This window comes from Ovis canadensis, chromosome 14 (genome assembly GCF_042477335.2).
Source record: "Ovis canadensis isolate MfBH-ARS-UI-01 breed Bighorn chromosome 14, ARS-UI_OviCan_v2, whole genome shotgun sequence".
NCBI classification, from domain to species: Eukaryota; Metazoa; Chordata; class Mammalia; order Artiodactyla; family Bovidae; genus Ovis; species Ovis canadensis.
The window spans coordinates 75,585,782-75,597,451 of NC_091258.1; the positions used below are offsets into that span (position 1 = coordinate 75,585,782).

Genomic DNA, 11,670 nt, shown 5'->3' on the forward strand with positions numbered 1-11,670 from the left:
ATATAAACCTGATGGGAAAGGACACGTGTTACATCATTCCACTTAAATGAGGTACCTAGGGTGGTCAGACTGATAGAGAAGAAAGTAGAATGGTGAATGTCAGGAACTGGGAAAGGAGAAGGGGGAATTGTTGATGGGTACAGAGTTGAAGTTTTGCCAGATGAAAAAAGTCCTGGAGTCTGGATGCACAAAATTTGGAAGTATTTAACACGGCTGAACTGGAAACCTAAAGATGGCTATAATGATCAATTTTATGTTATGGGTATTTTACCACACATACACACAGAACCTCCCCCTGAGGGTAACCACAGAGAAGTCAGGGCTGATAGCAACACGGCAGATGCTCCCTGCCCACCCAGCCCCATCTCCACCCCAACAACCCAGGGGTGAGGACCGTCTTCTGTGCTCAGGACTCCCCACTTTGGTTTTTGGAGATGTCTCAGCTCCAGCCCTGCACGGCTTAACCTCAGCCTCCCTGACTGACCCAGTGCTCCAGGCTCTGCTCCAAGGATCCAGTAAGTGTCGGGTCACCCTCTCCTGTAGGAGACTGGGCGCTGAGTTCACATCCTGCCAAAGAGACCTCTGCAACTCCAGGGTTCAGGGCGTCAGCCTGGCTTCACCCTGAGGGTGGAGAGACCCATTTTCTAGATGAAAGTGTCTGCACTGTGTGTGTGTATGTGTGCATGTGTGTATGTGTGTGTAAGGAAAGTTAGGGGAGATGGATCAGTGCTCGGAGGCTCTAAGACAATTTTTACTCATGTTCAAACAATATTCGAGATTAATTACTCAACGAGTCGGATATGACTGAGCGACTAGGCACACGACACAACCACAACCCTTGTATAGGGCTTATGATGCGGACCACTGATTTCAGTCTCCTGCATACTGCTGGCCCTTTGAATCTAGGGGGTTTTGTTCTGTTGTCTTTGGGGCAACTGTAAGGAACTTGAACATCCACAGATTTTGGTAAATGTGGAGATGAAGGCATGGTGACATATTCAGTCATTTTGGGGTTTGCTGCACCCAGTAACTGGGTGAAGCTGGTTGTTATTTATCATGGGCAGCAATTTTTTAAAAGGATGGTAAAATACATATAATGTACATTTGACCAACTTAATACGTATGGAGTGGAGTAATGTTAAGTATATCTGCATTTTTATGCAGCCAATCTCTAAAACATTTTAAAACTGTGCCTTCATTTAACAATAACTTCCTAATTTGCCTTCCCCCCAGGCCCCGGCCAGCCACATTCTGCATTTGTCTCCATGGCTTTAACTCCTTTGATTTCACAGAAGTGAAATCACACATTATTTGTATATTGGTGAGTGGTTTATGTCTCTTAGCATAATGTCCTCAAGGGTCCTCCATGTTGTTGCATGAGTCAGGAATTCCTGCCTTTTAAAGGCTGAATAATATTCCACTATATGCATAGCCACAACTGTGTTTATCCATTCCTTCATGGATGAACATTTGGGTTGCTTCCAGCTTTTACCTACTGTGAATAATGCTGCCGTAAACATGAGTGTGCAAATATCTTTTTGAGACTCTATTTTCCATTTTTGGGGGATGTACACCCAGATGTGGAATTACTGGATCACATGGTAAATCCATCGTTAGTGTTTTGAGGAACGATCATACTTCATCCATAGCAACTGCACCATTTTGCATTCCTACTAAGAGTTCCCGAGGGTTCACTAGTAGCATTTGACAAAGAAGAAAACAGAGGTCCAGAGAAGTAAACGACTTGTTCAGAGGTACAGTGGTAGTGGAGAAGCCAAGGTTCTAATCACAGTTTCCTGGAGTTTTGCTCTCAACCAACATGTTACATTGGACTTTTGAATATCATTAGGCAGAGACCCCCTCACAATAACTGGTGATCACTGGGTCAGCCTAGTCCTGCAGAGCAGTGTAGTGAGGAGACATTTCAAGCCCCAAAGGAGCAGCAAAAGAGTCCTGTCATTCCTGATTCAGAATGATGGCTAGTCCCCCCTTCCCTCTAGGCACTTGGGAGTTGTAGGGAAAGAGCAAATTAGCCAGGATGGCACAGCCAGTCTCTCTCACCCCAAACCCTCTCGTCCTTGCGCCATGTTTTGTAAATAATGACTATGTAACAGCAGAGATTACTTATAGCACTGCACACGCCTGTCACGAGGTACTCGACTGGCCACCAGCGGCTTTTGTTCTGTAAGTATATATAGAAGCTCCGCCTGGAAAGCCCTGGAGGTGGGGTTGTGTTATGGCTGCGTTGTGTCCACATTAGGGCCGCGTTACATGATGTTATGGCTGCTGCACCAGCCAGGAGACAATAAACATGCCTGCAATTCCTCTGGCTCCTTGAGTCTCCTTCCAGTTTTCCCGCTCCTGCCTTGCTTACCCTGGGTTCAGCAGAGCGTGCACGGTGAGACCCAGTGAGACAGCCGGTGCTGTGAGCAGGTTCAGCAAGACAGGAGGCCATTGTGGTTTGATGCTCTAACTGAGCTGGGCTACACCTCCTACAAATTCCATCTCCTTTTGCCCAGACTCGGAGTTCTAATTTCTTTTCACACTGCAGGCAGTGAGGTATAAAGCTACCAGGCCTCAGCATCCTTGACAAAGCAATGTATGGAGTCTGAGATCTCTGATTACTCAGAGAGTCATGGCACACTTATAAAGGAAGGGAGGGAAAAATTAGAATAATAAATTTTCCCCAGTTCTGTAGAAGAAAAGAGGATAATGAGTGGCGCAAAGCTTGAGCAAAGTCAGGCAAGCTAATACAGAGCAGAGCTGGATTTGAACCAGCTGATCTGGTTGATTTCAATTCAGAAACAAGCGTTCTTATCCACTGGTGCGTTGTGCATGCTAAGTCACTTCAGTCATGTCCGACTCTGCCACCCCATGGACTGTAGCCCTCCAGTCTCCCCTGTCCAATTCTCTGTGTGAGCATGTGTGTGTTAATCACTCAGTCGTGTCCAGCTCTTTGTGACCCCATGGACAGTACCTCTCCAGGCTCCTCTGTCAATGGGATTCTCCAAGTAAGAATACTGGAGTGGGTTTCCATTCCCTCCTCCAGGGGATCGTCCCAACCCAGGGATTGAACCCGGGTCTCCTGCATTGCAGGCAGATTCTTGACCATCTGAGCCACCAGAGGAGCCCACTCTGTCCATTGAACTCATACCAATTAAACATCTACTGTGTACCTGGCACTGTGTTAGAGGCTTTTGCTTCTGTAGGGGTGGAAAACTTTTCTTTCTAGGTTTCTTGGCTGGTGTAAATAACTAAATTGACATAAGACAGATTAATACATTTACAGGAGCCCCTTAAAAAACTCTGAGGCTCAAATGCACTCAGGCATTTAAGGCTTATATGCTCCCCTGGGCTAAGGAGAAGTGGATAGGGATCTGGGCTTCAAGGAAGAGGAAGACAACCCACAGGAGGACGGGAAGAGCAAGTGCCTGATGAACAAATGTTTGCTCCCCCAGGCGGGTATGTTTTCCTGAAATTAGAAGTTCTCTCCGGTGATAGCTCTCTTCCTGGCATAGGCAGTATAATCTACATTATTTTGAGCAGTTAAAGGAGAGGCAAGGAGCTTCTCCTGAGTCTGCTGGGTCTTAATCATCTTTAGCTCAAAACAGTCCACACGCCAAAAGAGCACATTTAGGGGAGATTAAAAAAACCACTCCCCCTCAGTTCTATTCAAGCAACCCCTCCAGTAACTTTGAAACATATTAAATGCCTGATTTATGTTTGGAAAACCAAAGCACAGAGATGAGAACTTGCCCATTCTGTCCATATGCCACCTGCCCCTCATCACTCCATTGCTCCATAGAACTGGACTCCCAGGGCCAAGGGTGGATGGACATTCTTGAGGGCTTTGTATGTTGTTTTCTCAGCAGATCGTAACCTCCTCAACTCCGTCTAGGATGCTGCGTCAGTATGTTCGCCAGTTTCGTCAGGGGCTGGTCCGCAAGTGGCCACTGGAGCCCCGGGAGGAGTCTGAGAGTGGCAGAGCTCCTCTGAGCACCCTCGACCTGGTGACCTTGGGTGTGTGCAGAACTCTGGGGGCTGGCGTGTACGTCCTGATTGGTGTCATAACCCTGCTCATCGCTGGACCAGCAATCGTCATCTGCTTTTTGGTGGTCGCCCTGTCTTCTGTGTTGTCTGAACTCTGCTATGCCGAGTTTTGGTCCTATGTACCACGCTCCGGTTCTGTGTATCTTTGCAGTGTCGTCGCCATGGGAAACCTGGGTGCCTTCATCATTGGCTGGAACGTCTTACTGTATTTAGTGGCTGGTGAGATGATGGGGAGGGGGATGATGTGGGGCTTAAGATCAGGAAACTAGGAGGGTAACTGGGGTCTTCACTCATTCATAAACACTTTGTTATAGAGCTTGTAGAAGGAAGCTCCAGAAAGCCCCACAGCTTCACTGTACTGAGCTAGCCTGTTTTCTTTAAACATGGGCCGAGAACCCAGAGGAAAGGGCACTGTCAGGGGTGGGTGAGAGGGAGGCAGTTCCCACTGTCTCCTCCCCTCACGGTATGGAAGTCTCTGCTTAGCTGTTGCCTTCATGGGATTTTCCTTTACCACTTGATTTAAAATTTCAGTCCTCATCTCTCAGCCCTCCTGGTCCCATTTCCAAGAAAAGTGTTCTTTTCTTGCATAACTTTGATCTCTTCCTAACATTTAATAGTTGACCTATTTTTTGAATCATCTATTCTTCTCTCCCCAATCCCATGAAAAGAAACTATTTGAGAGTGAGTATTTTGTGTTTCCCCCCTAAATACATCCCAGGGTGCATTGTAGGGGTTTAATTATTGTCCATTAATGTCCCTTCTTCTGCCACTGCAGCCGCTTCCTGTGTGACCAGGGCTTGGAGTTATGCCTTTGACAGCCTCATTGGGAACCACATCTCTAAGGCGTTAGAGAGAACTTTCTCTCCACACATGCCCTCTTTCCTGGCCCCGTACCCAGACTTCATTTCCCTGGGCCTGGTGCTGCTGATGACTGGTGAGAAGGGGTCAGACATAAGATGGGAAGAGTGGGGTTTGGAGGGGGAGCTGGTGTTGGAAAGTTGTGGGGTGGCAGAAGGTAGAATTAGGACTGGAAAGAAGGATCAGGGTTATGAGTAAGGGTGGCAAGGCACATAGACCATTGCTTTCCCATCCTGGCATCCTTGACACTTGGTGATGCTTCATCTTTTGGTGTTGAGGGCTGTCCTGAACTTCACACTGTAGGGTTTTTTTTTTTTTTTTTTTTAATAAATCATAGTCAAATGTTGAGTTTCATCCCCAGCCTTACTCACTAGATACTGGTGCTAAATTGCGATCATCAGAATGTCTCCAGACATTGTCAAACATCCCTTGAGTGACAAAATCACCCCAGCTCAGAATCATTTACCAAGAATGACAAATTTCTTCCTCTGTCTTGAGGCCAGATTTTTTTTTTAATTGAGAGGCTATTCTCATAGCATAAAACTGATTTATTGTCGTTCCCAGTTTTATTGAGATATAATTGACCTACAACCTTGTATATGTGCAATATATGTGTACAGAGTGATGATTTGACAGACGTGTGTTGTGAGATGACTGGCACAGGAAGAAATTAGCCATCTGAAAGTGCTTGTGTCTGCGTGGGTGCTCAGTTATTTCAGTTATGTGCAACTCCTGGCGACCCCATGGACTGTAGCCCATCAGGTTCCTCTGTCCATGGGTTTCTCCAGGCAAGAATGCTGGAGTGGGTTGTCATGCCCTCCTCCAGCAGATCTTCCCAATCTAGGGATTGAACCTGCCTCTTCTCCTGTATTGCGGGCAGGTTCTTTACTGCTGAGTCACCAGGGAAGGCCCTTAGAGTGTAGAGTCCAGAGGGACTTAGTACCTTCACAGTGTGGCAACCATCATCTCCATCTAGTTCCAAACATGTTCATCTCCCCAAAAGGAAACCCTGTACCCACCAAATGGTCACTATCCACCCATCCACCCCACTCCCACCACCCTCAAGCCCTGGCAACCACTGGCCTGCTTTCTGGGTCTATGGATTTGATTACCTTGGATGTCTCATATTCCATCTTTCCCACAGGACTACTGGTTCTGGGAGCTCGTGTGACAACCCTGATTATCAAAGTGTCCACAGGCTTGAACCTTTTTGTTCCAATCTTCATGATCCTCTCTGGCTTCATTAAGGGAGACCTGCACAACTGGCAGCTCACAGAACAGGACTACAAGTCAAATACATCTGGATCCAGCAGCACCTTTAGGTCAGGAGGGTCCTCTTGGTAATACATGGATGGTGTTGGTGCAGAGCTGGGAACATGGTGGGGACTAAAGATGGGGGCTGGTGGATCCAGGTGATGGGGGTCCTGGAGCCCAGGACCTGTGATATGAAGGGAGGAGCCCAGTAGAGAGGGCTGAATACACCTCACCCATGTTCTTCCTCTTTCCTTCTCTCACCATAGGGTGGGACCTCTGGGTTCTGGAGGGTTTGTGCCCTTTGGCTTTGAAGGGATTGTCCAAGGAGCAGCTATACTTTTCACCTCCTATTTTGGTGTTTTTGGCGTGGTCACTGCAGGTAACATGGTCATTGTGTGTCCCATCAGGGGTGTGGGCGCTGGTTGGGCTGCCCCTGGGCAGGGGTTGGTAGAAGGTAAGACCCTGATGCTGGGAAAGATTGAGGGCATAGGAGGAGGGGACCACAGAGGATGAGATGGTTGGATGACTTCACCGACTCAATGGACATGAGTTTGAGGAAACTCAGGAGCTAGTGAAGGACAGGGAAGCCTGGCACGCTGCAGTCCATGAGGCTGCAAAGAGTCATACTTGAACAACAAAAGCCTGTTTTTGAACTTGCAAGAGGAAAGGGGATTTTCTGCTTTCATTCCAGTATCTTTCCTGACCCAGTACTCCCTCCTGTCCTGCAGCAAAGGAGGCCCCAAACCCTCAGCGTTCCATCTCCTTGAGCTTGCTGGTCTCCATCTTCATCGGCTTTCTGGCATACTCTGGAGTCTCTGCAGCGCTCACCCTCATGGTGCCCTACTACCGGATTTACCCTTACAGCCCCTTGCCGCAGGCCTTCCTCCAGGTCGGATGGGGCCCGGCTGGATATGTCGTGGCTCTTGTCTTACTGTGTACTCTTTTATACAGGTCAGTGTCCTGGTTTTCTCCCCGTCTACGGTCAGATGCTCAGGTACCCCAGTGCTTGGGATTGAGAGACAAGATGAAGGGTACCATGTAGACCAGGAACCGTTTAGACTAGGAACCATGTAGACAGGAACCATGTAGACCAGGAACCATGTAGACAGGAACCATGTAGACAGGAACCACGTAGATCAGAACCATGTAGACGGGAACTATGTAGACAGGAACCATGTAGACAGGAACCACGTAGATCAGAACCATGTAGACGGGAACCATGTAGACAGGAACCATGTAGACCAGGAACCATGTAGACAGGAACCATGTAGACGGGAACCATATAGACGGGAACCATGTAGACCAGGAACCATGTAGACCAGGAACCATGTAGACCAGGAACCATGTAGACGGGAACCATATAGACGGGAACCATGTAGACCAGGAACCATGTAGACCAGGAACCATGTAGACCGGGAACCATGTAGACGGGAACCATATAGACGGGAACCATGTAGACCAGGAACCATGTAGACCAGGAACCATGTAGATGGGAACCATGTAGACGGGAACCATGTAGACTAGGAACCATGTAGACCAGGAACCATGTAGACAGGAACTATGTAGACAGGAACCATGTAGACTAGGAACCATGTAGACTAGGAACCATGTAGACCGGGAACCATGTAGACCGGGAACCATGTAGACCGGGAACCATGTAGACTAGGAACCATGTAGACGGGAACCATGCAGATGGGAACCATGTAGACAGGAACTATGTAGACAGGAACCATGTAGACTAGGAACCATGCAGACCCGACGAATGTAGGCAGGAACTGAGGGTGCCCTGGTTTCTCCTGCTTCTGCACACCCTCTCACGTTTTCCATTTTATCTTCCAGCTTCCTATGTGCCATGCTCTCCATGTTTCAATTGGCCCGTGCAATGGCAGCTGATGGGCTCCTTTTCCGAGCTCTTGCCCAGATCCACACCCGTACTGGCACCCCCATCATGGCCATCTTGGCTTCTGGAACTCTTACAGGTGAATAAAGGAAGCCTTTCCTTTCCTTTTTTTTTTTAAATAATTCTGTGTATTTATTTTTATTTTATTTATTTTTTGTCATTAGTTTTTTTGGGGTTTTTTTTTTTTAGTTTTTTATTTTTTTAATTTTAAAATCTTTAATTCTTACATGCATTCCCAAACATGAACCCCCCTCCCACCTCCCACCCCATAACATCTCTGTGGGTCATCCCCATGCACCAGCCCCCAGCATGCTGTATCCTGCGTCAGACATAGACTGGCGATTCGATTCTTACATGATAGTATACATGTTACAATGCCATTCTCCCAAATCATCCCACCCTCTCCCTCTCCCTCTGAGTCCAAAAGTCCGTTATACACATCTGTGTCTTTTTTCCTGTCTTGCATACAGGGTCGTCATTGCCATCTTCCTAAATTCCATATATATGTGTTAGTATACTGTATTGGTGTTTTTCTTTCTGACTTACTTCACTCTGTATAATCGGCTCCAGTTTCATCCATCTCATCAGAACTGATTCAAATGAACTCTTTTTAACGGCTGAGTAATACTCCATTGTGTATATGTACCACAGCTTTCTTATCCATTCATCTGCTGATGGACATCTAGGTTGTTTCCATGTCCTGGCTATTACAAACAGTGCTGCGATGAACATTGGGGTACATGTGTCTCTTTCAATTCTGGTTTCCTCGGTGTGTATGCCCAGCAGTGGGATTGCTGGGTCATAAGGTAGTTCTATTTGCAATTTTTTAAGGAATCTCCACACTGTTCTCCATAGTGGCTGTACTCGTTTGCATTCCCACCAACAGTGTAGGAGGGGTCCCTTTTGATGACTGCTTTACAAAATTGGGTTGATATATGTCATACATCAACATGAGCCAGCCATAAGCATACCTATGAACCTTCCCTCCTGAGTCTCCCTCACACCTCTCACCCCTCTAGGTTATTTCAGAGTCCCATTTTGAGCTCCCCGAGTCATACAGAAAATTTCCATTGGCTGTCACATTTGCATACATTAGTGCATATGCTTCCATGCTACCCTCCATTCATTTCACCCTCTCCTTCTTCTCTCCTGCCCTTGTCCGTCAGTCTGTTTTCCATGTCTGCATCTCCATGGCTGCCCTGTGAATAGGTTCATCAGTACCATCTCTCTAGACTCCATATATATGCATTAATATATGATGTTTGTTCTTCTCTTTCTGACTTACTTCGCTCTGAATAATAGGCTCTAGGTTCATCCTCCTCATTAGAACTGACTCAAATGTGTTCCTTTTTATGACTGAATAGTATTCCATTGTATATGTATATTCCACAGCTTCTTTATCCATTCATCCATCAGTGGATCATTCTTTCTTTGACCAATTTCTTTAACATGAATGTTTCCAGGGACTTTTCACTCCCTCCCCCAACCCTCATTTTAGGACTCACGGCAACACTCCTCAGGATCCTCGATCTGGTGAAACTCATGTCAGCCGGGATCCTGCCTGCTTACACTCTTGTGGCTGTTTCCATACTTGTCCTCAGGTGAGACCCACTAACCTTGGCTGAGAGCCTTGGACTCTTGGGGTTAATGGGGAGGTGATCCTCTTCTGCCTTCTATATGTCTCACTAGACTTAAGGCAAAAAAGAGGTAGATTATACTGTCTGATGTTAGGGTAGGGCCTGCTGTGAATACTGCCCTGATATCTCTCCTTCAGGTACCAACCAGACCAGATTTTAAGCAAGAGGGAGAAAACTAAAGAGGGAAATGAGATTTCTGACCATGAAGCAAGTCTTTCAGAACCTGTACCTGAAGCAGGACCCTTAAGGATTCTAAAGAGTTTGTGGTTCCCTACCAGCACCACCCCCAACCAGATATCTGGGCAGATTGTCTATGGATGTGCCTCTCTGCTTGGTGAGCAGTGGGGTTTCTCTTTCGTCATATTGTGAAATTGACAAGATAGGTTGGGATTCTGTGTCTTTGAAAGTTAAGGGGTCTTGGAGGTATGATGGCCCTTCCTGAGGTGGGCAGCCTGGGGTGAGGTGTGACCCGAGGTCCTGACATCTTTGTCTTCTGGGTCCAGCCTGTTCTCCTCCTCCTTGACCCCTGCAGTTCTCTTGCTGAGCATCCTGAGCCTGATCTTGGCCCAGTGGCCCAGACGTGTGTTCTCTGGAGACCCCGGGCTCACAACAGTGGCTGTGCTGCTGCTGCTGCTCATCACTGGGGTCACAGTCATCATCTGGAGGCAGCCCCAGGACCCCACTTATCTTACATTCAGGGTAGGTGACCTTTTGTGTCCAAAGTGCCCACCTTGAGTGAATGAAGCCTGGGTGATTGACCTTTAAACTTCTTTGTTAGACCTGGAAGTAAAGAGAGTTGCTAAAACCAATGAACTCTTCCTGGATCCACACTCAGTGCTTTACAGACCCAATCTGGGCAGGCACTGAACACACAGCCTGAATAAGCCTGGAGTCTTCCCACAACCATGGGGCAGGTTCTCCCTTTCAGACATGTGGGCTGTGTTCAGGGATGAACTGACTCTGCCCACAGGTCCCTGCTCTGCCTGTCCTCCCACTGGTGAGCATCTTTGTGAACATTTACTTGATGATGCAGATAACTTCTGGGACCTGGATCTTATTTGGCATCTGGATGGCGATTGGTAAGAGGCTTTTTAGGGTGAAGAGTCCTCTTGAGTGACCGAATCCAATCCTCTTCCTAGAAACCCTCCCTAAAACTGTCAGATGCCATAACAGGAAGCCTACTGGGCATTTGTAGCTGAAGAGAGTGCTTACTTTTCCTTCTCATTGTCTCATTTTCCTACTAGGATCTGTCATATACATAGGATATGAGATCCGACACAGGCTGGCAGGGAACAAACATCAACAGCCATCAGCCTCCACCACCCAGACTCCGGATTAAAACATCCCCAGTGCTGAATCTGCCTAACCCAAGAAAATTGATGCTGTGTGGAATCCCTCCAAACCCTGGCGGTATCTTCTGGTTTAAGGGGCACTTTGAGCCTCTGTGGAGTGTGAACGTGGGATACATTTACAGCTCTGTATTTATTGCCAGTGGATGTTGTATATTTTTAAAGCAAACTTTTAAAAAAGCATAATAGACATACTTAAAAGTGCATGCTTCCTAAGTGTGCAGCAAAATGAATTTTCACAACAAAATTACTACAGTGTAGCCAGTAACCAGAGGAAGAAATAAAATATTAACCGGACATGGGAGAAACAACTTCTTGTGCCTCTTTCCAGCAGGAACACAGAGACTGCCATTTAGGAAGGAAACATAGGTAACTATGTATTTTGTTAAGACTTACACTTTAAATATTAGGACACAAACAGATTGGAAGTAAATGTGCAAATAGTCACACAAGGAAGTCAGGGTAGCTGTATCGCTATCCAAGTAGACTCTGAGAAAGAGAAATAATACAGATAAAGTGGATTATTTTACCATAAAATGAGAAATTATTATATTTCTCTTTTCTCTCAGCTTTACTGAGACAGTGTAACATTGTGTAAATGATTGTTTTTTGTTAGCTTTCT

At 46.7% G+C, this 11,670-nt stretch overlaps 1 protein-coding gene across 5 annotated transcripts; it reads left to right on the plus strand.

Annotated features, from left to right (window-relative positions):
* The first annotated feature begins 363 nt into the window (after window positions 1-363).
* Window positions 364-11,356, plus strand: LOC138418269 (cationic amino acid transporter 3-like). Of its 5 annotated transcripts, none has more exons than XM_069549417.1 (12): window positions 364-515; window positions 3,870-4,269; window positions 4,826-4,984; window positions 6,053-6,248; window positions 6,429-6,541; window positions 6,891-7,113; window positions 8,002-8,141; window positions 9,561-9,663; window positions 9,837-10,033; window positions 10,232-10,398; window positions 10,670-10,778; window positions 10,944-11,356. In XM_069549417.1, exons 2-12 carry the CDS (start codon window positions 3,900-3,902, stop codon window positions 11,036-11,038), a joined length of 1,872 nt encoding a protein of 623 aa, XP_069405518.1. In that variant the 5' UTR covers window positions 364-515; window positions 3,870-3,899; the 3' UTR covers window positions 11,039-11,356. The 5 variants fall into 5 exon arrangements, with proteins under 5 accessions (XP_069405518.1, XP_069405521.1, XP_069405522.1 ...); XM_069549420.1 differs by having other exon boundaries at window positions 3,873-4,269; window positions 6,053-6,230; XM_069549421.1 differs by having other exon boundaries at window positions 403-515; window positions 4,202-4,269; window positions 6,053-6,230.
* Window positions 11,357-11,670: the final 314 nt, after the last annotated feature.